The 25,555-nt window shown below is 41.5% G+C and overlaps 2 protein-coding genes across 5 annotated transcripts; one reads left to right on the top strand and one right to left on the bottom strand.

Moving 5' to 3' along the window:
* The first annotated feature begins 1,789 nt into the window (after positions 1 to 1,789).
* Positions 1,790 to 11,589, top strand: slc38a2 (solute carrier family 38 member 2). The gene is made up of 15 exons (XM_072454959.1): positions 1,790 to 1,897; positions 1,981 to 2,065; positions 2,177 to 2,292; positions 4,428 to 4,501; positions 4,607 to 4,699; positions 4,946 to 5,021; positions 6,007 to 6,089; positions 6,217 to 6,275; positions 6,983 to 7,153; positions 7,237 to 7,316; positions 7,430 to 7,530; positions 7,939 to 8,063; positions 9,034 to 9,178; positions 9,265 to 9,362; positions 9,924 to 11,589. Exons 1-15 carry the CDS (start codon positions 1,791 to 1,793, stop codon positions 10,026 to 10,028), a joined length of 1,518 nt encoding a protein of 505 aa, XP_072311060.1. The 5' UTR covers position 1,790; the 3' UTR covers positions 10,029 to 11,589.
* Positions 11,590 to 13,506: 1,917 nt separating this feature from the next.
* On the bottom strand, positions 13,507 to 25,236 carry scaf11 (SR-related CTD-associated factor 11). Of its 4 annotated transcripts, none has more exons than XM_072454951.1 (16): positions 25,050 to 25,236; positions 23,451 to 23,492; positions 23,101 to 23,252; positions 22,230 to 22,313; positions 21,889 to 21,968; positions 21,677 to 21,750; positions 21,559 to 21,596; positions 21,405 to 21,472; positions 19,161 to 19,274; positions 18,986 to 19,086; positions 18,573 to 18,826; positions 16,210 to 18,241; positions 15,381 to 15,697; positions 14,991 to 15,158; positions 14,668 to 14,787; positions 13,507 to 14,205 (listed from the first exon to the last, which is right to left on the bottom strand). In XM_072454951.1, the coding sequence occupies exons 2-16, from the start codon at positions 23,467 to 23,469 to the stop codon at positions 14,110 to 14,112; spliced, it is 3,717 nt and encodes a 1,238-aa protein (XP_072311052.1). In that variant the 5' UTR covers positions 23,470 to 23,492; positions 25,050 to 25,236; the 3' UTR covers positions 13,507 to 14,109. The 4 variants fall into 4 exon arrangements, with proteins under 4 accessions (XP_072311052.1, XP_072311055.1, XP_072311054.1 ...); XM_072454954.1 differs by having other exon boundaries at positions 15,021 to 15,158; XM_072454953.1 differs by having other exon boundaries at positions 22,230 to 22,307.
* Positions 25,237 to 25,555: the final 319 nt, after the last annotated feature.

The following is a 25,555-nucleotide window of genomic DNA, read 5'->3' as shown; positions in this document are numbered from 1 at the left end:
GCGTAAAGGGAAAGAGAGGATTTAAGGCGTGGAACAATTAGGCGTTTACGAGCTCGTGCCTGCGTAGTTGGAATTCCTCTGCTTTTCCCCACTTACGCCTTAAGAACTGCAACAATGTGCGTTATATGTCAATTTGTATTTTTATCATGACTATTAACCGTGTTTCATTGTGTGTTTTATTCTGATCATATTCCAGCACGACGGGATGCATGAGCGCGCGCCGCGGCACAAACTGTGGACAATATGTAACGCGTTAAAAATGTCAAACGGTGTTTTACGTAGACTGCGTTAAAGTTGCAGTTTCCGTGCGCGTTTTGTTGCCAGGTTCATCCCCCGTTTTGAATAAGTCATGAAGAGAGGCGCGCGGCACATGCAGGATACAGTTACATGTCTCATTACAAGCAAACAAAAGCGCCCGGTGTGTTATAATAACGCCATGTCGTTACAGCGGTATTTGTAACGGAGCGGTATTTGTAACGGAGCGGCCCAGCACGTGCCTTTGTTTCCATTGCGCCGCGGCGACCCCTATAATAATGTCATTAAACTGATGAGGGTCGTTTTGTCCAGAGTGGGGATTGTACACAATGAGAGGCGCGCGCGCGGGGGGGGGGGAAATATGAGCGCAAAGTTATGATCACGTGACCTTTTGTCTGGGTGGGAGATGCCGGCTTTCTGGTATTTTTCCACTCGCGCTGCTGGTGATTTCCCCCCGCCCCCTGTCCCCTCCCCTCTCTCCGCTCTTTCCCACCCCTCCCCCTTCCGTCACGTGACACAGGCGCAACAGAAGGGCATTTGGGCGCGCGCGCCGCTGATGCTGCGCGTGAACGAGCGCAAAAAAGGGAAACAAACGCAAAGTGCGAACGCGTTTAAAAAGCGCGGGAAGGAGATGTGTTGGCTTGTTTTGAAGAAGAGTGTAAAAGAATGAAGAAGAGTGTGAAAAGAATGTAAAAGTAAACGTTGTCTTCGTGATTATTATATGCCAGATTGTCTTCTGTTTAGGCTTTTTCTGGGATATAATCGCACAATAATTGGGTATAATAACTAAAAGTATGTTCTTACGAAAAATGGTGCGTTTTGAATATATGTGCGCATTGTTTTTGAAGATGTTGTACAGTCATAAATCAGCTTATGTAATCTTGACTTGAACTGAAATTAAATGAACACAACGTTAAAAGTAATGATAATGGTTATTAAAGTGTGGTTTGTGTGCGTAAAAGATGCCCTCCCTTGTATTAGTGGTTTTTAAGGCACACCTAAATAAAAGGTGTAGGGCAGGTATGTGCGTTTGCCCTGACGCATGACAACAATGACATAAATAATTACTATGTCGAGCTTTATTTGCACAGAAAGGATGTGTACTGTTTCATTGTAAATTTATCTTTCAGCCTTGAATTGAATCTATTCGATAAACTGAGAAAAAATATTGCAAATAAATATAAGATGGATGCAAGTAATCATGATTTAATTGTAATTGCCCATGAATTCAAAAGGAATTGCTTACTAAAACTAGACTTCCTGCCACGATCTTGTGTCGCGCCGTCTCAATATTATGCTAAAATCTGTCTCTCGAGGATCCACCTTTGTCATTGCATATTTGATGAACATAAAATGGTCCCAGAATAGTCTTTTTTTTTTTATAAATAAATCCACTGAAATGAATACAGAGGTGCACCAGAACGCGTTTGATGCTATTTTCGTCATCTTAACCTGGATGGCGATGACAGAATAACAGTCACGACTTCAGATTTGCCAGTACATGTATTTATTTATTCATTTTGTGCATTTGCAGCATGAAACAACACACTGAGATGGATCATTTGAACACTTGTCCCGAGGACGACAACTCCAGCAATAACAGCAACGACTACACGTACCAGGACAAGAAAGTGGCAAAATGGTGAGGCAAAATGGCCACCAACGCGCCCAGCTTTCAGCCCAATGGTACTCAACGTAAACTCATGTGTTCGTTTGTGTTCGCAGCCCGTACAACGCAGACTTAGAGGCAGAAATTCAGAACTTTCTTCCCGATGGCAACCTGGGAAAGAAGAAGTATGAGGCCGAATATGTAAGTGTACGTGTTATTATACGACTTTATAACGATTGTGCGCTTATTTCACCCAATGTCGCCTGTTATGTGTAAGTAAACTCACAATAATGGTGTGTATTTTTCCCACAGCATCAGGGCAATGCCTCTTTTGGCATGTCGGTGTTCAACCTGGGAAACGCCATCATGGGCAGCGGGATCCTTGGCCTGTCCTACGCCATGGCCAACACTGGGATTGCACTGTTTGTGTGAGTTAAAGCCACATTACGCAAGCAGGATATTAAAGTGTTCGACCATAGTTTATATTCTGAGTATTCGTCATGTTACGCAAGTTCAGAATGTGACAATGGCGATAAAACCTGTGAATATGTGACAAAGAGGTAAAACTCAAAGAACAATATGCACATTTTTTGTAGCTAAACAGTTCATGAAATGGTTAATATTGTCACCAGTTATTGTCTTTACAAACTGTTCTGGACAAAAACAAAATAAAGATAACCAATTGATAGATACATAAATAAATAGTGGACTTTCCAATATTACCCTGAAGTGACCTGGATTAAAAAAGTCAAACTGTCTCCAGCCTGTGACGCACGCTGCAGGTGTGGTTGTGTCTGTCCAATGGAGGACAGTGTCACTATGTTCCATTTCACTGCCAAATATCGGCTGTTTAAAGATTACCCCAGGGTCAGATGTTTTTAAACTGTACTATCGTGTTTGAGCGAGATAAAAGAGCAAAATGTACAGTTCCGAAAAGTGGAAACATAAAACAACAGCTGTGTAAACACTGATAGTGACGACAGCGCCCCCTGTAGGCAGTGAAGCGCGCCGACTTGACTTTTCCAGTACGTGAAACGCTCTTATCGCTCTTATATGAAGCTGAAGATAGAGTTATTGGAGATCTATAAGTAAACATAGCACCGCCAAGGTTATGATTCTAACTTATTCAACACATTTATGCCCGCTATGTTTTATTGAAGTATCACCAAGTCACATTTTAACAATTCAATCATGCAGTTTTTAAAGCTTTAGTTGTGAAAGAACACCTTTAATCTACAACAAATGGAATGAATAACTGAAATAATTAATAATTTCCTTATGATTAAAGGTTATTTATGACTTTATTCACTGTTTTACTATAAGCAAATACGACATACATTACATTTGTCGACCGTTTTCAACATATAGCATGGCCTTTCGAATGTCTAGGCAATCTTTATGCGCCTTGGCAAATGTAATGGCTTCCTTACTACATTATTATTACTACTATACTTAGTCGTATCGTTAAGTAGATTAACTATTGTGTACTAGAAGTGTCCCGTACTACTACGCAGTGATCTGCCAGTTGTAACTAGTGTTTTGTGGTTTGTTGTTGCAAAACACAGCAACGACACAATGCACGGTTGTAACCTTTAGGCGTGCAGACAGTGACTCAAGCAAATGGTCGTGTTTACAAACGGAAGGAGTGGCCGGAGAAGCGGCTTAGGACAAAGGCTAATCTTGAAGAGCTCCACGTAAACGGGGAGTTGGTTTAAACTTAGGTGATGAATGGGACGAGGCGTGGCGCGGCGTCAGAGCGTGAGCACTTAGGAATGAGGAAAGGAATTGTCCACAAAAAGAATGGGAATTGTCACGTTTAACAGACGTCTGCAACTTTGGCGGAAGTGAGGAGGCTTATTTTGTGGAGAGGAGGCGTGTGCAGTGCTCCCACATGAGCCGAAGATTAATTTCACCTGAGCTATGAATACACAGAGCTAATGCGAGCTAATACGAATGACCCCTGACCTCTGCGCACTCTGCATGAAGCCATGTGCACGCTCGGATACGCATTAAAATGGTGTTATAGTTGTTCTTTCATATCATATTGACAAAAGTATAATACAGCAATTTTTTTTTTTGAAGATATGCAAGAATATGTTGTGTGTATGTTAGAATATTGAGTTCATTTTTATGTTCACTATAATTAAAGACTGCAAAATGAGACAGAAACATCTCAAATGTGTTTAAAGTGATCTAACTGCTCTTTCCTGGTTCATTTTACAGTCCAAAATGTTTTTGGAGATAGTATTTTTTTGTTTAATGTGTAAAAGAATAGATACTTTATTAATATATACTTTTGAGGAAACTATTTTGTAGCATTCACCCATCAAAAAAGTAAAAAAGAAAAAACATGAATTAACAGTCTAATTGCAGACAAAACAAAGAAAAATAATACATTGAAATAAGTATGAGCTATAAAAATGATGAATAAAAATGTAAACCTTTAACTACACAGAATTATTTCTATCTAACAGTTGTTGTTTGGCTATTACTTTCCACACATCATAACCATTATAAAACTGTATAATAACAAGGCTAATCCTCACTATGTTTCCTTCTGCAGTATCCTCCTGGTGTCTGTGGCCATCTTCTCTCTTTACTCTGTCCATTTGCTGCTAAAAACGGCCAACGAAGGAGGTAATTCACTCTAACCTCAATCGAACTCCAAAATACCATCTTATTTCCCAACGGCATTTTCACCAAGCGCTTGTTTCTAACACGTTGTGCTTTCTTCTTTTTAAGGGGCTCTTGTGTATGAGCAGCTCGGATACAAAGCTTTCGGGATGCCAGGAAAACTCGCCGCTTCCATCTCCATCACCATGCAGAACATTGGAGGTGCGTGGAAAATAAGATAGAAATATATGACGTAACTTTGACTCAGTTCAGGATAGAAAACAATGCTACTTCAGTGTCCCGTGCCAGACCCTGTGCCCGCTGCGGGACTGGAAAGGGAGTTTTTTCCCTCCCAGTCGGTTATGAAGTGGCCGTTTCCACCAGAGGAAACGCTAATAATTAAATGTCTGACGTCAGAAAGTCAGTAACTTTGGCTCCAATTTAAAGGTGATTTTTTTTGTTCCGCAGCCATGTCCAGCTACCTCTTCATCGTCAAGTATGAACTGCCAATCGTCATCCAGTCTTTCACGGGAACCAGCAACGGGTAAGTCGCCGACCGCACGCGCTTGAACGATCATCGCTACGGCAAAGAGTCAACACTCACAGTTAGAAAAAAGTTGCCGTTTATGAGCATTGTGCCTGGGCAAATGGGGGCTAAATGTGCCATAATGGCTAATTTACTGTAAACGTGAGACTTTTCAGTGCGTTACGGAGCCGCTCAAGGCAGTTGCCGGGCAAAACGGCGCTCGGCTGTTTTATCAAGTGGATTCTGTCTGAAGGTTAGACGCCGCGTGTCCGTCCTTGTGTTGAGAGAAAGAGCGAGCGTGGGTGGGTGGGCGGGCGGCATACAGAGTTAAAGACGTCCTGATTGCAAAGAGGGCGTTAAGTGAACAGCCGCCGCTCAGACGCACGGGCACGGATGAGGTCGCTGAGAGTGAGGGCGAGGGTCGTGCCAGCGCCTCTGCCCGCGGTGTGTCGTGGGAGACGCGTAGGGGATGTGGTAATGGGTAAATATAATCTCAAAATGAGGCTCGGATGTAATAAGACGGATATGTACATGTACTTAATTGTGATAGAACTAGGCAGAGGTGATGAAGTGTGAAGAGTGCAGTGTAAAACGAATAATAAAACATGAAATAGTGTTAAAAAGTAAGATAAGATATGATAAGATAACCTTTATTTGTCCCACAATGGGGAAATTTCAATGTTGCAACACAGATTAGGTATAGAAACAGATTAGGCACAGAAGTATAATTTTTTTTTTAAATGACACTCTTATTTACAGTTGTTATATGGACAGAAAATATTATGTTCATGGTACAATAATACACTGTGCAGGCATTTATTTTGCTAATATAGTGTATAATTCCAAGTACCACAGCTCAAACATTAGACCATCCGCAAAATTGTCTCTTTTTTTTACTAAAATACGCTTTTTTCTGTGTAACATGTGAAGCTTTTGTCATGAAATGCCGTGTGTAGTGTGTTTGTCATACTCTTTAAATGTGTTTTATCTCTTCTACTTGCAGTGAATGGTACACTAACGGAGACTACCTTGTCCTGCTCGTGTCGGCCGTGATCATCCTGCCGCTTTCGCTCCTCAAAAACCTCGGTAAATCATTTCAAAATGTTCCGAGAATAAGTGTAAACCATCTTAATACAGCGTGAACCAGCAGACGTCACCTCCTCTCAGTCATTTAAGCACCGCACTCATCTATGTGTGTGTTTTGTTGTTTCAGGTTACCTTGGTTACACAAGTGGGCTGTCCCTCCTCTGCATGGTTTTCTTCCTGATTGTGGTGAGTTTGTTTCCTTAAAAAATAAAAACAGAAATAGTTGTGGCACATGAAGCTTTGTCAGGGAATGATTTGCGTGATACATTCAGTCTGCTCAAAACAACAGAAAATATTTAGATTGGTTGATTTAAATGATTTTTTAATACAAAGCAACATTATTATTATTAATAATAATAATGGAATAAATAACAAAAATAAAAAAAAACTAAATAAATAATAAAACTAGTAATGAAGAAAATAATTTTACCTTGCCACATGAATATTTTTCCACATACTTTTGCTTCTATCCATGTAATTCCATTATATTAAAAATGCAAGCTCTTGTTGTGCGAGTCATGTTAGATAATTGTAAAAATGCCCAAAAAAAGCAACTACCGTATTTTCCGGACCATAAGTCGCACCAGCCAAAAAATGCATAATAGAAAAGAAAAAAAACATTTAAGTTGCACTGGAGCATGAAATGCGGTTACAAGTGTGAAAATAACAAATAATATCACATATAAGTCGCTCCAGAGTATAAGTATACAAGTATAAGTATAAGTCGCACGCCGGCCAAAACTATGAAAAATACGGAAAATACGGTACTTCGAATGTTTTTAGAGCTATTTTCACATATATAATCTCTAGTTGTATGAATTACGTGTCAAGACCTATTGTAGAAAAGTTGACTTAAGTTTCTAACGGCTTTGTTGGTCTCGTCTCTCTCGTAGGTGATTATCAAGAAGTTCCAGATCCCGTGCCCGCTCCAGTTTATGGACGAGGCCGCTCTGAACGAGTCTTTGAGCAAAATGTTCAACAGCACGTCCCCGCACCTCAACCACAGCACGACGGACAACAGCGAGGACGTCTGCACGCCCAAATACGTCGTCTTCAACTCACAGGTGCAGGACCGCGTCGAGAAAGCGCACGCGTTTAACCGAGAAAGACGTTGAAATGTTAACGTTGTTGTTGTTGTTGTTGACAGACTGTTTACGCCGTGCCCATCCTGACCTTTGCCTTCGTGTGCCATCCCGCCATCCTGCCCATGTACGAGGAGCTCAAAGAGTAAGTGCGCTTTGACTTTTTCACCTCATTAATTCTGTTTAATTCTCCAAAAAAAACTGTTAAAATTCCATGTAAACTGAACCTTTAATCAATGCATTTGTTCAATTTCACAGCCGATCTCGTAAGAAGATGCAGGGCGTGGCCAACGTCTCCTTCCTGGCAATGTTCATCATGTACCTCCTGGCTGCTCTCTTCGGTTACCTCACTTTCAACAGTGAGTTTGGTCAAATTTCCTCTTGGTTCATCAAAATATTATTGTCGCACACTCTGTATTTGCCTGGCGCATACAGCCACGGCCCGGGAACGTTGACGCGCGCCCGTGTTGTGTAACGATGAGCTGGGAAAGCCGCACCTGCTGTATTCAAACGACTTTTTTCCTGTTTGCGTAGTTCGGTAACGCGGGAGTGAACATTCTCAGAAACGAGTTGTACAAGAAGTAGATAAACGTGACACGATGTGCGTTTTATGTGCACGGGAAATAAAGACAATATTCAGCAGTATTCAATAAAGGATTATCTTATCTTATCTTATGTTATCTTATTCCAGCAATTAGGAAAGATAGTCCACAGCTATATGTTTGCTTTGCTAATGTGACATGTTTGTTCTTCTGTTTTCTTTCCAGTTCACGTGGAGCCCGAGCTGCTGCACACGTACTCTAAAGTCTACAAGAATGACGTGATCCTGCTCATCGTGCGCCTGGCCGTCCTCACAGCCGTGACGCTCACTGTCCCCGTGGTGCTCTTCCCTGTACGTAAACCACACGGCCCGCGTTAGTTTAGCGTTCACGTTAGCTCCCAAACTGGAATATCCAAATGTTTACAAGTGCACGACAGTGGGTTTGGGTATGACACTGCTGTAGAAATTCCCAATACACATTTAAGTCAGTGTTTGAGCTATGAATCGGTTTATTGTCAAAATTTGATTGATATGTTACCAGAATTATATGTACACATTGCTGATAAGGCTGTAACTAACTTTTAGCAGTCGACTCGTCAAACTATCATTTCTATTGAGCACTAACTTTTAAAATATATTTTTAACTACCGTATTCTCCGCACTATAAGGCGCACCAGATTATAAGGCGCGCTGTCAATTAATGGGTCTATTTTCGATAATTTTTCATATATAAGGTGCATCGGAATGTAAGGCGCATGAAGCGAAACAAAACGTGTACCACACACAATCGCTTCGAGGTCAGTGAGCACAACCAGAATTAATCTATATTAATTCATAGTCATATATAAATCGCACTGGATTATAATATATAAATCGCACTGGATTATAAGGCGCACTGTCGTTTTTTGTGGAAATTAAAGGCTTTTAAGTGCGCCTTATAGTGCGGAAAATACGGTAAATAAAGGTTGGGCAATTGTGATTGAAAACGTCTAGATGGAGAACAAATTTACAGATAAAGTGTATTAAGGATGAAGATCAGAAATAGTTATTAATAATAATAATAGTTATAGAATTGTCTTTTGTGTTTTTAAAGTCTGTTTAGTTCAGACAACAACGATAAACATCCAAAATATAAGACTAGAATGAGTTGATTCATGGTTACAGTTGGATATATTTTGGATAGAACAATGAAAGGCTGCATCGGTTTAAAAAATAACATGGATATCATAAGACGCAAAACAAACGTTAAAGTGTGATTTGTAAATGAAGCTTACAGTATATTCCCAGCCTGAGCTCACGCACGACCTTTTGTCCCGCGCAGATCCGTACCTCCGTGAACCAGCTCATGTGCGCCTCCAAAGACTTCAGCTGGGTGCGCCACACTCTCATCACCGTGGTGCTCCTGGCCAGTACCAACGCCCTGGTCATCTTCGTGCCCACCATCAGGGACATCTTTGGATTCATCGGTGAGTTGGCGCAAAGATAAAATCAGCTTTGCTTCGTTGGCGGGACGCAGCGGGGCAATTGTGACTGACCGCTCTCTTGTCTCCAGGTGCCTCTGCTGCTGCCATGCTCATCTTCATCCTGCCGTCTGCTTTCTACATCAAACTGGTCAAGAAGGAGTCCATGAAGTCCGTGCAGAAGATCGGGGTAAAAAAACGCTGTATTCAAATGTTAGACCCTATTTAAACATAATATGTCACCTTTTCCTGTTGAATTATCGATGGAAAGAACATAACTGAGGTTTTAAAAACTTTTAATGTTCATTTAAAGAGACATTAGGTCACTTTTCTGCCCACTGTCTCATGAAAATGTTACTGCTTTGCTTGGAATGTTCCGTAATATGGCATTAAACGCATCTTATCTTGCATTTACTTCATTACGAGAGTTTCGATTGCTCAGAGATCCCTCGAAAAACATGCATTGTTACTTTAAAGCGACAGAGCTGAGCTGTAACTTGGCCTGGTCGCTTCACCTGCCTGTCTTCACGGCGATACATACATTTAATGACAGACCACCAGAAACGTTACATAATACACCTAAAATATTAAGAATTTGGATGGAAAAAGGTGACGTACGATATTGAAATAAGCTCAATATTGGAAGTTTTACCGTAATTTTTTAATTTATTTTGCGCGCAGGATAATGTGTTATGCACCCAATGTCCCTTATGTTAATACTAAACACATTTATGTCTGTATTTCTGTCCAGGCCACTGCGTTCCTGATCTTGGGGTTCCTGGTGATGACCGGCAGCATGACTCTCATCATTTTGGACTGGACCACCAACTCCACAGACAACCACGAGGGCCACTAGTCCTGTGCTGCGGTCACACCTGACGCCGCCTGTGCAAAAAAGAGACACGACTACTGCACTGGACTGCGTGACAAACATTTGACAAACATTATAACTAAGACGAGAAAACAACACTCTCAGCTCGGACATTTTAAGCCGCAAACCAATGCCATTCCCAGTGAATGTATCCGAACTTTGTATAGTTTTACCTGCATAGGCCACGTAAGTTGGCGTTTTACTTGTTTTTACTGTATTGTAATATATTTTTCTGTGTTTTGCTTATTTTTATTCTTGCGTTTTTGTAGATGTGGTACAAATGCATTTTTTTGAAGGTGCCTCGATTCTCAAACAATCAAAAGTTTAGCTCAGGTACCGAAACACTCATGACGCCTGCTAAACAAACGTCACAGTCAAACACTTTTTCCAGGCTACAAACTTGAATTTTTAAAACAGTGCGATACTTTTTTTCCCAACCATCCGAACTGGAATACTTGATTTTATTTGTCCGTTAACTCAAACCAAACTTTTTCAGACGTTTGAAACTTGAAAGTGTATTAAGTTAGGGTGACCATGTTCCCAATAATATACAGTAAACACAGACTTGGCATTGATTTATTATTATAACAAAAGCAAACTTGATTAGACATGTAGTTGTAATATGTGGACAATAGTAATGTATTTTGGACTAATATATTGGACATATGGTCACCCTAAATTAAGTTCTTGCTTCTTGCTTTTGCTTTGCCAAATTTTTCTACTGTAAAGCATTTTTTTTTTTGTTTCCCAAGAAGCACTTAATGCTTAGCAAATCACCACCTCTCAGTATTGTCATGTACATTACACTGGGGCTACTGTATTTAACCTTATAACCTGCTGAACTCAATGTGCAAGTGCAGAAACAACACTATTGTCTAAAACCTGGAGCCCGTCTTGGGCCTAAGACTTTTTTTCTTTATGGGAGAATTTATGAATTTGACCACATGCAGTGGTTGCGATACCTGTTAAACTTGCAAAACAAAATGGCTAAAACGTGAAGAGCCTTTTCATCCAAAACCATGTCAACCATAAGTGTATTTGGAGTGTTCAACTGCTCCACTGCACAGCTTTGTCTATGAAGAACTTCAAGCCCTGACACTGTGCTTCCAACGTGAACAAAGCACCATCTATTTATGAGAAAAACAGTGAATCAATGTAATTTATACTATTTTACTATATTTATAAAATATTGTATGTATATATAAATGTACATATCTATATTGTCTTCTACTTGTACATATGCGTTTTGTCTGGACTTTTTTACAAACGCATTGGAGTTGGATCAAAATACTGGTAACTTTGATACTATTTTGCTCCACTGCAGTTGAGTCTTGAAGTTCATCTCATCAGACTGACTGAAATACTGCTGTTACAAATACACATTTGTTCCTTTTTGAGCCTGAAATCAAAGTTTTTGGTTCTTGACGCACATCACAGGACCTCAGGAGCAAAGAGGGCGCAGCCCGCCAGTATTACACTTGTTTCAATGAAACACTTTGTATATATTCTGTAATTATTAATGCCCAATAAACTGGAAATAAATAAATGTATGCATTCTGTTTTTTTCTGTGATATAGTAGCCTATCTACCATAGTAATATACAGTGCAGTACCAGGAACAGTAGTAAAAGAAGTAGTGGTAAGAGTACAATGAAAAACATACAAATAATTATACAATTATAATTGATATCTGAACGATTTCATACTTTGAAATAAAACCATAGTTTATAAGAGACACTGCAATGAAAGGCCAAATTAAAATGGATATTTGACCATGTTTTTCACCAGTGCCTGTGATAAACAAACTCACCGTTAGAGGGAGACAGCGGCCATCGAGAGGAGTCACGTGGTACAGTCTGAGCTAAATACTGCTTCCTAGTGGCAAGTACATGAGTATGTGAAGAGTGACGTGATAATATAATAATTCCATGAATCCATGGATGTGACGCTGTGTAGTATTTATATTCATTCATAATAGTTGGAAGGACAGTGGTTGGCAAACAGATAATTGAACATTGTTTCATCCAGAGGTGGAATGATGGGCTAAAGTTACTCAGACAGAACAGAAAAGTTTTGAGATATTTTCCCAGGACATTTTTAATTATGTAACCATGTCTTCTACATAACTCCATTTTTATTTATTTTCTAATAAATTTAGTATGCTAGTAGTAGTAAGTACCAGTAAGGCCGTGCTTCTCAAACTGTGCCACATGTACCCCTGGTGGTACGTGAGGTCTTTAGCAGGTCTTGTCTTTATTTACTTACGATCAGTTTTCATCCACGTTTTGTGCTTCTTTGGGCCAGTCTGTTTAGAATGACTCAAACCCTGTTGTAGTCCCATTTTATACCTGGTTTGAGCCAAAAGGTTTGAGAACTACTGGGTTTGGCACACTCTCAAACACATTGTATCTGCACATTTTCACATATTTGTATTGTGTATGATTGCGTTGTTCACTGCCGGTCCAAAATAAAAGTTGGCACTTTGATTAAACTAAGCAAATACAGTCGGTCCTCCTGAAGCAGGTGATGAGCTTTCAGCTGCAACAAGGTATTTAAACTCGACTGATGCAGAGTGACTTCTCATTTCTGAAACAATTATGTGGAAAGACAAATCCCGTGGTCATGGAGAAGATGTCAGTGTGTTTGAGAAGGGCATTGGCATCAAGCAGAGAAAATGTGTGTGAAAATGTGAGGAGCAGAAACTAATGCACTACAGATCTGAACAAGTCTTTGTGCTGTGGTCACTCTCTCACATCAATACAAGATCTTGATGAAAAATAATGCAACACTGGACGGAAATAAATATTTTAATATAGCAGATGTTTATCAAAACTGTCACAGAATGTGAGCTGGAATCAACGCCAATATTAGAGCGTGTGCCTCTTTGTCGACTTCTTTGGGCAGGCAGTGTGTATTTACACGTAGATTGCAAAAAATATTTCATTTTAATACTTTGGATGGAGAATACGAAAATAATGACTTCTAAATTTAATATAGAAGTATTTAGTGTCGATTGCTCACGTGAATGTAAAGGGAGTTTGTACTAAATAGGTGTAATTTCCTGCTTTTGCTTTGTTTTAGGTTTTTCAAAAAACTCAACAACGGTCTTTTTACTGTGATAACAACAGTAGCAGTATTTATTAATATATACAAATTATATATTTTCCAAAACATAACCCTTTACTTCATCTTCTCTGAGCTTTCCAAGCATGGCAAACAGGCTATTTATTCTATTTCCAGTAACATCATTTCAAAGTAAGACAAGTGATCTGAATGTTTGTGTGGCGATAACAACAGTGCATGGCTACTCTTTGGTCCTCTGGTTATCACATAAATGTACACATAACTCTCTCGTCTGATCTGGGAGGAGTCAGAGGCGGGCCGGGGAAAGCAGGAGCCCCCCACCTTCGATTGGTGGTGCTGATTTGTGGTGGGAGGCGCCGATAAGAGAGACACATCATGCGCAGAAAGCAGCTACTTTTATTCCACTACTCACTGGATACTTTTCCAAATTCACACTTTTGCGACACGTTCAGACACAAACAGGAAGTGGGCGTGGTCACATGAACACAACCCACACCTGCGCCTCAATACACGCACGCTTCCGATTGGTTGAGTCACTTTTGAGCGTCAACAAATCAGGGCCCTGCAAAAATACATAAAACTTTTACCAAATTACGACCCAGAATATACTTCTGGGCCACAAATTCTTAAAGGCATCACACTTTCTTTCAAACTAGGCTTTTCATTTAAACAGTAGAATTTTAAAAAAGAACATAGATATTTTCTTTCAGGATCATTTCAATGTATCGTTATCCAAGTTCGTTTCAAATTGTCTAGTCCTTACAGCAGTCCCCCAAACACCTATGCAAAATAAAGGGCTCTTTGCATTACAATTTTGGGTTTTTGATTCTAACAAAATATGACAAATCTATAGAAAAATCTTCATTTGATAAAAGGTAAAAAGAAAAAAGGTGGCGCTCCGTTAGTTATTTGTAGATCTGGAGTCCGGTTTCCAGCTTGAAGAAATTGCACTTGAGAAGCTGAGAGGGGGAGGAGTCCGCTCTTCATTTCTTGCGAGCGTGTTTGTATTTGTCCACGTACGCCTTCACCAGGTTCGCAACTTTACTGGAGTTCACCTCGCCGCTTTTACTGTGGCACACCTGAGAGGAACAGACAGGGATCAACACTGAACATATGCAGTGGCAAACTTCCACCGCAATTTTAGGTCACGAAGATGCAAATGACCATTGTTTGCACTAAATTAGCCCAACATTTTTTCTTCTCTATTATGGATTTTTTGGCTGGTGCGACTTATACTCCGGAAAATACGGTATAGACAAATGTTAGCAGAGTAGACTCAGAGAGGGCAATGGCCAAAGCCGTGGCACGTCCTTAACCTGAGCAAAAGCATGTGAGCTAAAACAGGGGTGCCCCGCACTTTGAGAAGCTCTGGGCATTTTCGACAACATGAGCGGACAGAGCGTTGACGTGGTCCGTGATTATAATGTCAAGACACGAGACGGGGGAGGCGCCTGGTAGAGTTTGCTTTGACGTCAAGGAAAGGACTTTAACACATCCAGTTGCAATTCTTGTATGGCGTAATGTGTAATGAAAGTAAATACCTTTTCTACAGCTTTGCGGACGATCTCCTTGTACTCCTCTTTAGTGACCTCTTTCTTTTGGTAGTAAGGTTTCATGGCGTTTTTCACCTCGTTTATCGCTTGTTCTTGAATATGCTGTTTCTGGAAAGACGTAGAAATGTGAAAAGTACAGTACGGTAGTATGAATATTATCAACAGGGAGTGTTTGCGTCAATTGAATCATCACAACATAGCAAGGAAACAACAGCTACTCAAGAGTTTTGTTGGTTTGACTCCATTTGCCACGTAAGTGTAATAAGTGAGCGTTTTATATCAATGTCACTTATCTGTGCTTGAAATCTTACTTGTTGTGGTTGAACTAGTTTTCTTCTCACCTTCTCCTTCTTGGAGCTGTCAGCCTGAGTGCGGTTGTGCTGAGTGGTGGAGGAGGGCAGGGCCTGTGTCGGGACAGAAGCCACTTTGGTCGAAGTCGGGAACAGGGGCTTCGCAAAACCCCCCATGTTACTGACCATCTGGAACAAAACAAGAGTCAGAAACAGAAGCGACCAAGAACTACACTGTATTCAGTAATCCAAATTCACAGCCAATTAAAGGGGTAACCTGTTTATGTACTAGAAAATAATAATTTTAAAAAATCCTAAAATAATTAAGTATACTTTACGCATATCAAACCCAAAGGCATATTTCCTCATCCCTCTACAGTCATAGTAATATAATAATGAGTACTATCTGACCTGTGTGCTGTGTCCATCGGCCTGAGCTGCCATCTGACCGCCCTGCTGCATGGGTGGGGGAGGAGGAGGGGGAGGAGGCAGCCCCTGTGCTCCCACCGCAGGCACCTGCAGAAGAGGCACGGCCGTGTGCAGGTGCACTGGGACCTGCGAGGGGGGCAGGGCGTACGGGGCGGCAGGCTGCAGGCCCATGGAGACAGGGCCACGAGCACCAGGGAGAGCGGGGTAGTGATGGAGCAGCTGAGGGTGGCCCGACACCAGCACCGGGACAGGGGCATTACCCAGGACTGCCTGAGCCGGAGGCTCGGCTTTAGGAGCATCTGAAGAAAGGAAAGAGATCAAAGTCAGGTAATATACACACCAAAATGAGGATTTGACAATATACGCATTTCGTCAATCATTTATCAAAATGTTATAAATATGTTATTAATCATTTTCTATGTCTATGAGTCTTCAAAGATCTTGCCCATTGTAACTTTACTGGTATGCCACATGCTTGTCTCCATGGAGACGTTATTGCTTTGCTTTGACAGTATGGCATTAAATTTAACCATCTTGCATTTATTCAATTACATATGTTTTTATTGCTTAACTATACCTTGAAATACATTATTTCTACTGTGAGTGGGTCACCTCTTTCTAGAGTGCCCCTAGAGGCCAGTAGCCTGTAAAAATATATAAATTAGCCGCAGGGTTCAAAGCGTGTGAAAAAAGTAACGGCTTATAGTCGGAATTTTACAGTACTTTAAACTTAAATGTGGAGTGAAAATCTGCAACTTGATTAAAAAGAAACTCTCCAACAGATAGTTTTTTTTATTGTACTGTGGCTCACCTGCAGCGGGCGTGGTCTCCTCCTCCTGTCGGCTCCACCCACTCGGCCCCCCTCGCTCTCTCTTGGAATAATAATCCTGGACGTCGGCGGGCAGAGTTCGCCGTACAGCCCAGCTTGATGCGGACGACCACCCGGATCGGTCCATGGCATCCCCAGAATCCATTTCTTTCCTCCTCCCGCCTCTGTTCTCGTTGAACCGACTGTACGCATCACTTCCTTGTGCGTTTCCACTTCCTGTCCCTGAGAAGTTGTTTCTCTCTTGATTATAAAAACTCTTATTTCCAGAAGCTCTTCCTCTGCCCCGGTCAAACCCTCCTCTGCCCCCTCGACCTCTGCCTCTCGACTGCTCCTCCCATCTCGAGGGTCCACTACTGTTCATGAGGCTCCTCTGCTTCTCCACCCAATCCGGATTGGAGTCCACCACAGTCCTTTCAGGTGATTCTTTGTTTTGAAACCCGTTTTCAAATCTTCCACCGCCGAACTTTCGCCCCTCTCCTCCAGACCTCCAACCCCCTCGCCGATCATTGTTTTGAGGAGACTCCGCTCTCCTCTCCTCCCTCCTTTCCTCTCTGTCTCCAGCTGGACTACGATCACCTCTTCTATACGAAGACCTATTTCTAGACCTGGACCTGCTCCGGCTCCTTGATCTTCTCCTCCTCTTATCCCGGCTCCTGTCCCGGCTCCTGTCCCGGCTCTTGTCCCGGCTCCTGTCCCGGCTCTTGTCCCGGCTCCTGTCCCGGCTCCTGTCCCGGCTCCGGTCTCGGCTCCGGTCTCGGCTCCGGTCTCGGCTCCGGTCCCGGCTCCGGTCCCGGCTCCGGTCCCGGCTCTTGTCTCTGCTCCTTTCCCCACTTCTCTCTCTGCTCCTGTCCTCTCTCCTGTGATGGTCCCCCTCTCTCTCCTTCTCCCTGCTCCGCCGTGCTGAACGACTTGGACTGCCATTACGCTCCCTCGATCTCGACCGCTTGTCCCGTCTCGACTCTTTGGACTCTCTTTTGGGCGACCATGATGTAGTGGGCGAGTGAAATCGGGAGCGCCGGGGTCTGCTCTTCTCTGGACTTTTCTCTTTATCGCGTTTCTCCTCGTTTTGCTTCTCTTCGCATTTAGAAACTTCCTCCTTCGGCTTCTCCTTGTCCTCGCTGGACTCTGAAGTCTCTGGACACAAACTCTCTTTTTCCAGAGGCGTCCCGCTTCCGTGTTCGCTCAACGGAGAACCAAAATCCATCGGGATCTCATTCATATCTTCAGTCAAATTTTTCGTGTCCTTATCAGCATCTTTCCCCAACTCTTTCTCCTCCTCGTCGTGTAAAATGGTCTCTAAATTTCCAGACACTGCTTCTGATTGTCTTGGGGATTGACCATCACCTTGTAGTGAATCATTACTCTCATTCTCCTTGGTTTTTTCTTGGTCTTTTGTAGCTTCTGCTTGTGGGGAAAGTTCAATTTCATCAACGCTCTCCGCTCCTGTAGACGCTTTATCTTCCTCATCACTAATGTCCATTTCTTCTTGCTTTGGAGATGGTTGATTTTCATCGTCCGACATAAAGTCTTGTTCTTGTTCCTGTTTTGGGCTTGGGCTAGCCTCCGCCTCCTCCGCCTCCGCCTGCTCCTCTTTGATACTATGGTTATCCTCGTTGGTTGAAGTTGGACTATTTGGAGCTGAATTCAAAGGAGATGATGGGATTTCGCCTTTTTCTTCCGCATCACTTTCATGTTTGTCCTGAGTACTGCTGCTGTCCTGGCTTACGTCATTTATTAGTGGTTTGTCCTGGTCGTTTTGAGGACTAGTGTCGTTTTGATCGTTGCTGAGGCTCTCCTCTGCGACTACTGGCTCTGGCCCTGGCTCTGAATCGTCTCCATTTTTCTCTTGGTCTTGTTTGGAGTTCGGCGTTTCTGGTTTAGCGCCGTCTTGCTCGTCTTCAGTGTTGTCGTTTTTAGTCACGTCCTCTTCCTCTTCGCTGCTGTTGATCACTTCTGCAGCACGCTTTTTCCTCGCTGGAGCTTTCCTTTTGCCGCCGGCTTTTCTGTTGGTTACCTGTGATGAAGACTCAAAATTAAAGTGAACCTCAAATTATACAGACTGAACCATGTACTAAACAAAAGCTGGAAAAACGTTCAATACTGCAGTAACATTTGTCAAACAAGAACGCGCCACAATGGATAGAGAATTACAAGACAAAATTATTCTCATACTTAATTTGTGAAGTTGAGCGGTTTCCAGTGTATTCCAGAATATGCATACCATCATTTGATTAAAATCTAATATATCGTATTCAAGTTTCTCAGTCGCACAATAGAAATGAATCCTTTAAATCAATTGGAAACAAAATAAATCCAGCATTCACACTTAATGTAGCTCTCCTCACCCGTTTGCCTTTCCTCTTGCCCGCAGCCTGGGTCGCCCTGCCAGGTCTGGAGGGGGCGCTGTGGGGAGTGTCTGAGTCAGAGGGGCCTGAGGTCTGAGGAGATGGCGGGTCAGAGAGGGGGGCCGCCTCCTGAGTTTTAGCCCCACGGTTTGAGCGTTTGGGCGCAGTTTGTTTGGGAGCAGCTTTAGACGCGCGGCCGCCTTTCTTCTCTCCTCCTTTGGGACACGTGATCGCGCACACTACTCCCTCAAACACTGAAGAACAGAAAGTGTAAGAGCAGTGCTTCAAAATGGTTTACTTCAACTTAAAAGAGACATTTGGGCCGCATTAAACTGAATATTACTGAATTGGCAACCTTCTGTCCAGGTTGACAGACGTTGCACGCATCATTCACTGTAGTAATTTAGTCTTACCAAAATGACTTGAACCAGACACTGGCGACAAAGGAAAAGGAGATGAATCGAGAGCAAACGGGAACACTCCAGTGTTTCTGATGGAGGGATGGAAACTATCCCTGTTCAAGACACATGTAATGACTTATAGGTTATAGTTAATAGTTCATCAGCAAATTTTCTCCTGAACCTGTACCTCATAGTGCCGGTGGAGACAGGAGCAGCTGGAGAGAACCACACACAGTTCTGAGGTTTACAGCGCTGGACTCTGTGACCAAGCATCACCTCCTCATCATCCACAGACTGTGCACTGTGTGGGGAAAAAACAACTTCAATCAAAATACAAACACAAGGTATATAATAATAACAATTTTAAAAATGAATTATGATGTTGAAGCCTCTCAAATCACTGTTGTTCAACATTGTTCAAATGTTGTTGTACTTTCATCCCACACTGGTGGTAAACTACTATTGTAGGCTGCCAAACTGCACCACCACTAATAATTCATGCAATCACTCGAATCTCGAATCATACTGGGCAATGTGGGTGAAGTGTTTTGTCTCCTCTTGCGTCCTTCTGTGGAACCTGGTGTTCCAGCAATCTCCCATCCAAGTACTAACCAGGCCCTCACATGCTGAGCTTGGATTGAGCAATACTAATTGTGCTCAGAAGCAACATTTTGTAATGATTCAAGGACATGTCACTTAACAGCTGTAGGTAGGTATTGCATTTTGATTTAAAAAAAAATATGTTATGTCCTGGAAATATAATTTTCGTTTACATTAACATAAGATAAGATAAGATAAGATATTCCTTTATTGTCCCACATGGGGAAATTTCATTGGTGCAACGCAGGTAGATCCAGAGGTAGATACAGAAGAACAGATCACTTATAGGAAGTCTGAAAAACACTTTCACTAGAAGATCTCCTATAGATAAATAAAAACTCCCATAGACAAATAAATAAATACCATTGCATGTGATCCCGACAGTAATTGCACATGAATATGTGTCACGACAGCACATAGATTGCACATGAATTTCACAGTAATTGCACATGAGTTGCACATGAATTCCAACAGCAATTGCACATACGACAGAATTGCACATCAGTATTAGGTTAGGTCAGTATTGCGACGGGATAACGTGACGATCTCCGGGTAAGACGACAGTTCTCCGCAGTTTCATGAGTTCCTCCTTTGTGGAAACGCGGTACGGCGCCGGCCGGGGGGCGGGGCCGGAGCCGGGGGGCGGGGCCGGAGGGCGGGGCCGGGGGCGGGGGGCGGGGCCGGAGGGCGGGGCCGGAGCCGGGGGGCGGGGCCGGGGGACTCAGAGCCAAAACACATCGCAACGACACGACGAAAACACTCAATCCAGCCAAATAAAGTCAAAACAAGTTAATTTAAAGCGATTCCAGTGCGTGTCCCGATCGTTCGTGAAGTTCCTCTTTCATATAAACGTGTATATAAACGTGTACCGACGACACGCCGTACTTTAGCGCGGCCGGAGGGCGCGGGGGGGGCTGGTGGGCTCGCTCGGAGCTAGCTCACGTCACAACAACACAACGAACGCAACGAAAAACGCTCAAATCCAGCCGAAAAAAGTCAAAAACAGTTGAATTAAAAAACTATTCCAGCGCGTGTCCCTATCGTACAGTAAAGTAGAAAAAATATACTAATTATATTTACAAAATATAGGAGATAAAGCACAATAAGTGTGAGAAAGAAGAGAGAGCGTTTACACCGGGCTGCCAGCTGTACCAGCGCCTTATGACGTATCAACATCCGTAGCTTGTCATATTGTGATAATCCAGAAAATGCTTGTACAGACTGTTGATTCACGTTTCTACTTTTTAACCAGCAGACTATTGGCTTGGAGAAAAAAAAGATGTAGGCCCTAGACTAAGGTGTGCAAAACAAGTAAATCCTGAATATATACCGTATTTTCCAGACTATAAGTCGCACCTTTTTTCATTGTTTGTTATTTTCACACTGGCAACCACAAGAGGGCGCTCTAGGCTCTAAGCAACACAGAAGAAGAATCTGCTCTTCCTCTACCTCCAGAGTTTGCAGAGTTGTTTAGAAGTGACACAGAGGAAGAAGAATTCACTGGATTTAGTGATTTGGGGTAATACTGATGCTTTGGTAAACTTGTTAGCATGTTCTTTATGCTATAGTTATCTGAATAACTGTTAATATGTTACGTTAACATACCAGACACTTACCACAGTTTGTTGTCTGTGCGTCATGTAGCTGAAGGTGTTACGTTAGCATACGTAGCATACCTATTCACCATGTTCTCTAATCTAATCAAATAAATTTCCCTAAAACATGCGAATTATACTCGAGAGCGACTTATGAATGTTTTTTTCTTTTTTATCATGCATTTTCTGGCTGGTGCGACTTACAGTCCGGAAAATATGGTATGTGGAAAACTTACATTTCATGCGTTGTTGTCAGGGAAACAAAAGCAGGAGGCGACCAACTACAAGACTCCGCTCCTCGAACCTAAAGTGCAATAAATAAATAAAGAGAACTGTGAAGTCAAAGCACAAGATCTACATCAATATTTCAGTTACCAAAGTAAAACAAACCTTTTTTCTGGTCAGAGATGAAGGATCCTCATCATTGCCTGGAAATACGCACATTATACAATATTATAGCGTGTAATAAATTAAACAAAATAAAAATGATAATTCTGCTAAAAGTTACATTTCCTGACGAGCCCTTTCGACTTCCTATCAACAGTCCTCTCGGTCTTCTTCTGCCTCAACGCTCTCTTACAACTATAAAAACAACACAATATTGCATTATGACATTATGAAGTATATTTCATTAACAACCGAACACAATGCGTGTGAATAGATTATTATTTTCACAATAGTATAGGTTTTGAGGAAACATTACAACAACAAATGACATACTTAAGACCAATTTTATATTGAGTGTTTCTTCTGCAGTAGCTCTCCACTTCAGGTTGAACAACCCTTCTCCTCACAGGAACCTGAGGACGTGTATTTAGTTAGAAACTCATTTTTCTTTTGTTTATTGTTCCTCAGACAAAATGAAGAGCAAAACAAAGTTTGTCCGTGAGAACCGCAAAAAAGCCCTCTAGAAAAGCTTTTAAACTTTAAAAAATAAAGGAAAATAAATGTTTGGCTCTCTACACACAGGGAAAGAAAATCAGGACAATAAAGATATAAAACAGATTAGATAATTATATTAGTTCAACTCAAATCTAAAAAGTAGAAATGGCGCCGCTGACCTGAACACAGCCGAGATGTCCGTCCCATCTGTAAACATTAGTGAAGGGTCTTCTGTCAATGGGACACGAAGGAGACGCCTGCAACTGGAATCAAGATTGGATTGTAAAAATCAAGGAACATTTATAAAATTTTCTGTAAATATGTCATTTTTGTCACAGAGTACGGACAGAACAGATCAGGTTAACCTTTCGCTTAAGTGTTCATGAGGGAGGAGCCTGTTTCTAGTCCAAGGGTTTTGAACAATATTATACTGCTGTGGGACTCTTATAGAAATGTACTGTATTTTCCGGAGTATAACCAGCCCAAAAATGCAAAAGAGAAGACAAAAACATATATAAGTTGAACTTGCACTGGAGTATGAAATGCGGTTGCAAGTGTGAAAATAACAAATAATCGCTCCGGAGTATAAGTATACAAGTATAAATCTAAGTATAAATCGCACTCCGGCCAAAACTATGAAAAAAGTCCGGAAAATTCGGGTAGTGTTTAAAGGAAAAACAAAGAGGAGAGTTCTAGTAAGTTCTAAGTAATAAGAACTCATCTGTAAGAATCACTATATATAAAGGTTTATATTATTAATCCTTTAAGAGCTTTTAACCATGTTATGATTATTTTCCCTTCGCATTTACCAACTCAAAGTTGTATTTACAGTGATTCATGCATAATATTTATTCTCCTGCATCCAAAATTCCTGTTTTCACCAATCCCTGCTACGCATACTGATCTATACTTACCAGTACTTTGTTCTGATTTGTTTTTCATGTAAAAGAACATTTTGGCACAAATTACCTGCCAGTCACTCGCTCAGATCACATTTTCATTTCAGTGTTGCTGTATCGCCTACGCTTATATATGATTTAAATGCCTCACCTCAGCCCACGTGAGGAGGCAACGGAGGCAAAAGACGTGGCAGCAGCTGTCGGGCATCGCCAGCTCTGCCCCCGACAGAATGCTGAGGCAGATGGGACACTTTTCTGCATCCTCAGGGTCCGTCCCGTCCGGAGGGCCCTGACCACCAGCACCTGCCCAGAATCAACCACATAGTGAGAATACTGCCTCGCGTACAACGCACTTTTCACAGATTCATGGTCATGTGTTGTAGGTGATTCTTGTGATGAACGAGTTGTTACAAAACTATATTACACACATCCTTTATCATTACACATCTACATTGCCACTAATCGTGGGAGAGAAAGAAGAAAACAAATTAAGAGTCTCACCAGTTCCAGCTCCTGTCATGTCTGGCCCTGTTCTCCCAACAACTGCGCAACAGAAACACAAGATGTGTGTTAGAAAAATACTTGTTTATTAGTTATGGTAAATTTACCATAAAAAAACGGTAAATTTATCTGACCAAATTAAAGAAATAACCACAAGATTTGGATGAATATTTACACAGAAAATTGCAACACCATGCATTTCTTGCTCTAGTAGATTTATCAAATTTACAGGATAACAATGAACCTCATAAAAGTAATTCATACTTAGATGGTAACTGGTTTACAATGGAATATTTGTCTCATGCCAAACAACCACAACAAATCTTAACACAGTACAAGTCAACATCGTCATCAACTGGACTAATAACTTTGATTTAATACATAACAGAAAAATCTATTATTTCCATTAAAGAACATTCAAATATTGTAGGTGGCACAGAGGAAAACATTGACAGTAGTGTAAGCGGGAACATATATTGAAAAATGTATTATATCACAATTGCTGTTTTGGTTATGCAGAATTAGAACGTGAATAATTAAAATAAATCTATAAAAGGCAAAAGGGTGGGGGTGAGGGGGGGTAAAGGTCTAAAGAATAAAGTCTGAAGAATAAAGTCTGAAATATAGGCGGTTTGAGGTCTAAAGAATAAAGTCTGAAGTATAGGCGGTTTTAAATGAAGTCTAAAGAATACAGGTCTACAGAATAAAGTCTAGCGGTAATGTAACACTTGGACACCAGCCGCCATAAAACACCGAAGAAGAAGAACAACATTGATATTACATTTTCGTCAATATCACCTTACCCAAATCAAAACCAAAACATAGAGAATAGTTCCGTCAGGGAATCAGTTCATAAAAATGAAAACGGAAGTATTTTCTCCATAAAAATCACAGCTATAGTAACTGTAAACATACGTGATTTACCGTTGAACACAAACAAACAAACCAGGATTAATGGCCTTCATGTCTGAAACAGACTTTACCAGCTTTCACTGGTGGTTCAGTTTCACATGGTTAAAAGGCAAGTTAAGATTAGTGGAAGATGAATTACTTTACTTTGATTTGTAAACACTGTTTAAACCATAAACCAAACTAGCGCGTCTGATGCTCAACGGACGTTGACGTTAACGGCCAAAGTAACTCTGTAACGTTTCAATGGATTCTTGACAAAGTGACAACATTCAACAGGACTGCTTCAAATGCATTGCTGATCCGAGTGTAAACAACGAGCTCGGAGCAAATACAGCTGCTGAGAAAAGGGTTTGCTCAAGTAAGATTCGGCCTGGAGACTGGGATCAGAAAATAGCAGCAGATAGTGCCAACGCGACGGTGTCAACATGGGTGTTTCTGCTTTAGTTAGCCACCAGAGCTAGTGCTAAAAGCTTGCTACCATCTGGCTAAATAGCTGTTGCTAGCTCGGCAGTAAACAAGGCTAAATTGTGTCTAATATTAGCCACAGTTTATGCACTGAAGGTCATAAGGCAGCTAGCGTGCTAACAGCCGATTTAGCATGGAGCTAACACCTGCCTGCGTCGCTTAAGCGTGTTAGCCTTTTAGCATTTAGCAATAGTTAGCTTCAGTTAACTAATTTTTACTCACCTCAAAGCTTCGCTACGGCTTCGTTGCACTAACAAAATAGCGCTTAAGACTCAGGGTCGCCTTATGAAATCCCGCCGGCTCTAAAAAGTAAATATGTTTGGCTAAAAATGGAGCGTTGCTTTGAAAAAGTCCGAGCCACATGTCTCAGAAAAACTGAGTCTATGGAAGTGGCGCCGCGCACTGGCAGCACACGGTATTACAGTCAAAGGCTGTCAGTGGCTTTTACTGGTCCAAGGTTAATCTTCTACCGTGTCCAGTGTTTATTCCCAGTTTGTTTTTTGGTTTGCCCAAGTAAAATACTATGAGTTTCAGCTTATGCAACACTATGGAGGATTTCTGCATAGATAGGATTCTTCTAGACATCTAATAGGACTTTTTAGGGTATCTTTATCTTGATTGTTTATTCCTGATATTTTTGCTGAATTCAGTAGGCTAAACAATAGGAAATAAAATAAAATAAATTGGGCATATCAGTCTTAGATTGACCTTTAGTTGTTTCTCAGACT

This window comes from Eucyclogobius newberryi, unplaced genomic scaffold (assembly GCF_026437365.1).
Source record: "Eucyclogobius newberryi isolate DKJ021-1_F unplaced genomic scaffold, fEucNew1.0.hap1 SCAF_2, whole genome shotgun sequence".
NCBI classification, from domain to species: domain Eukaryota; kingdom Metazoa; phylum Chordata; class Actinopteri; order Gobiiformes; family Gobiidae; genus Eucyclogobius; species Eucyclogobius newberryi.
The sequence above is the reverse complement of the archived record's forward strand: the minus strand, read 5'-3'. Positions and strand labels throughout refer to the sequence as shown.

Coding starts and splice junctions, on each gene's coding strand:
- slc38a2 (XM_072454959.1), top strand. CDS start 1,791: ATGAAACAACACACTGAGATGGATCATTTGAACACTTGTCCCGAGGAC. Junction 5,022..6,006: donor TTCACGGGAACCAGCAACGG/GTAAGTCGCCGA, acceptor TTCTACTTGCAG/TGAATGGTACACTAACGGAG. Junction 7,317..7,429: donor ATGTACGAGGAGCTCAAAGA/GTAAGTGCGCTT, acceptor TCAATTTCACAG/CCGATCTCGTAAGAAGATGC.
- scaf11 (XM_072454951.1), bottom strand. Junction 22,314..23,100: donor GCCTCCTCACGTGGGCTGAG/GTGAGGCATTTA, acceptor TCTTGATTCCAG/TTGCAGGCGTCTCCTTCGTG. Junction 19,275..21,404: donor CTGACAACAACGCATGAAAT/GTAAGTTTTCCA, acceptor TTCCCCACACAG/TGCACAGTCTGTGGATGATG.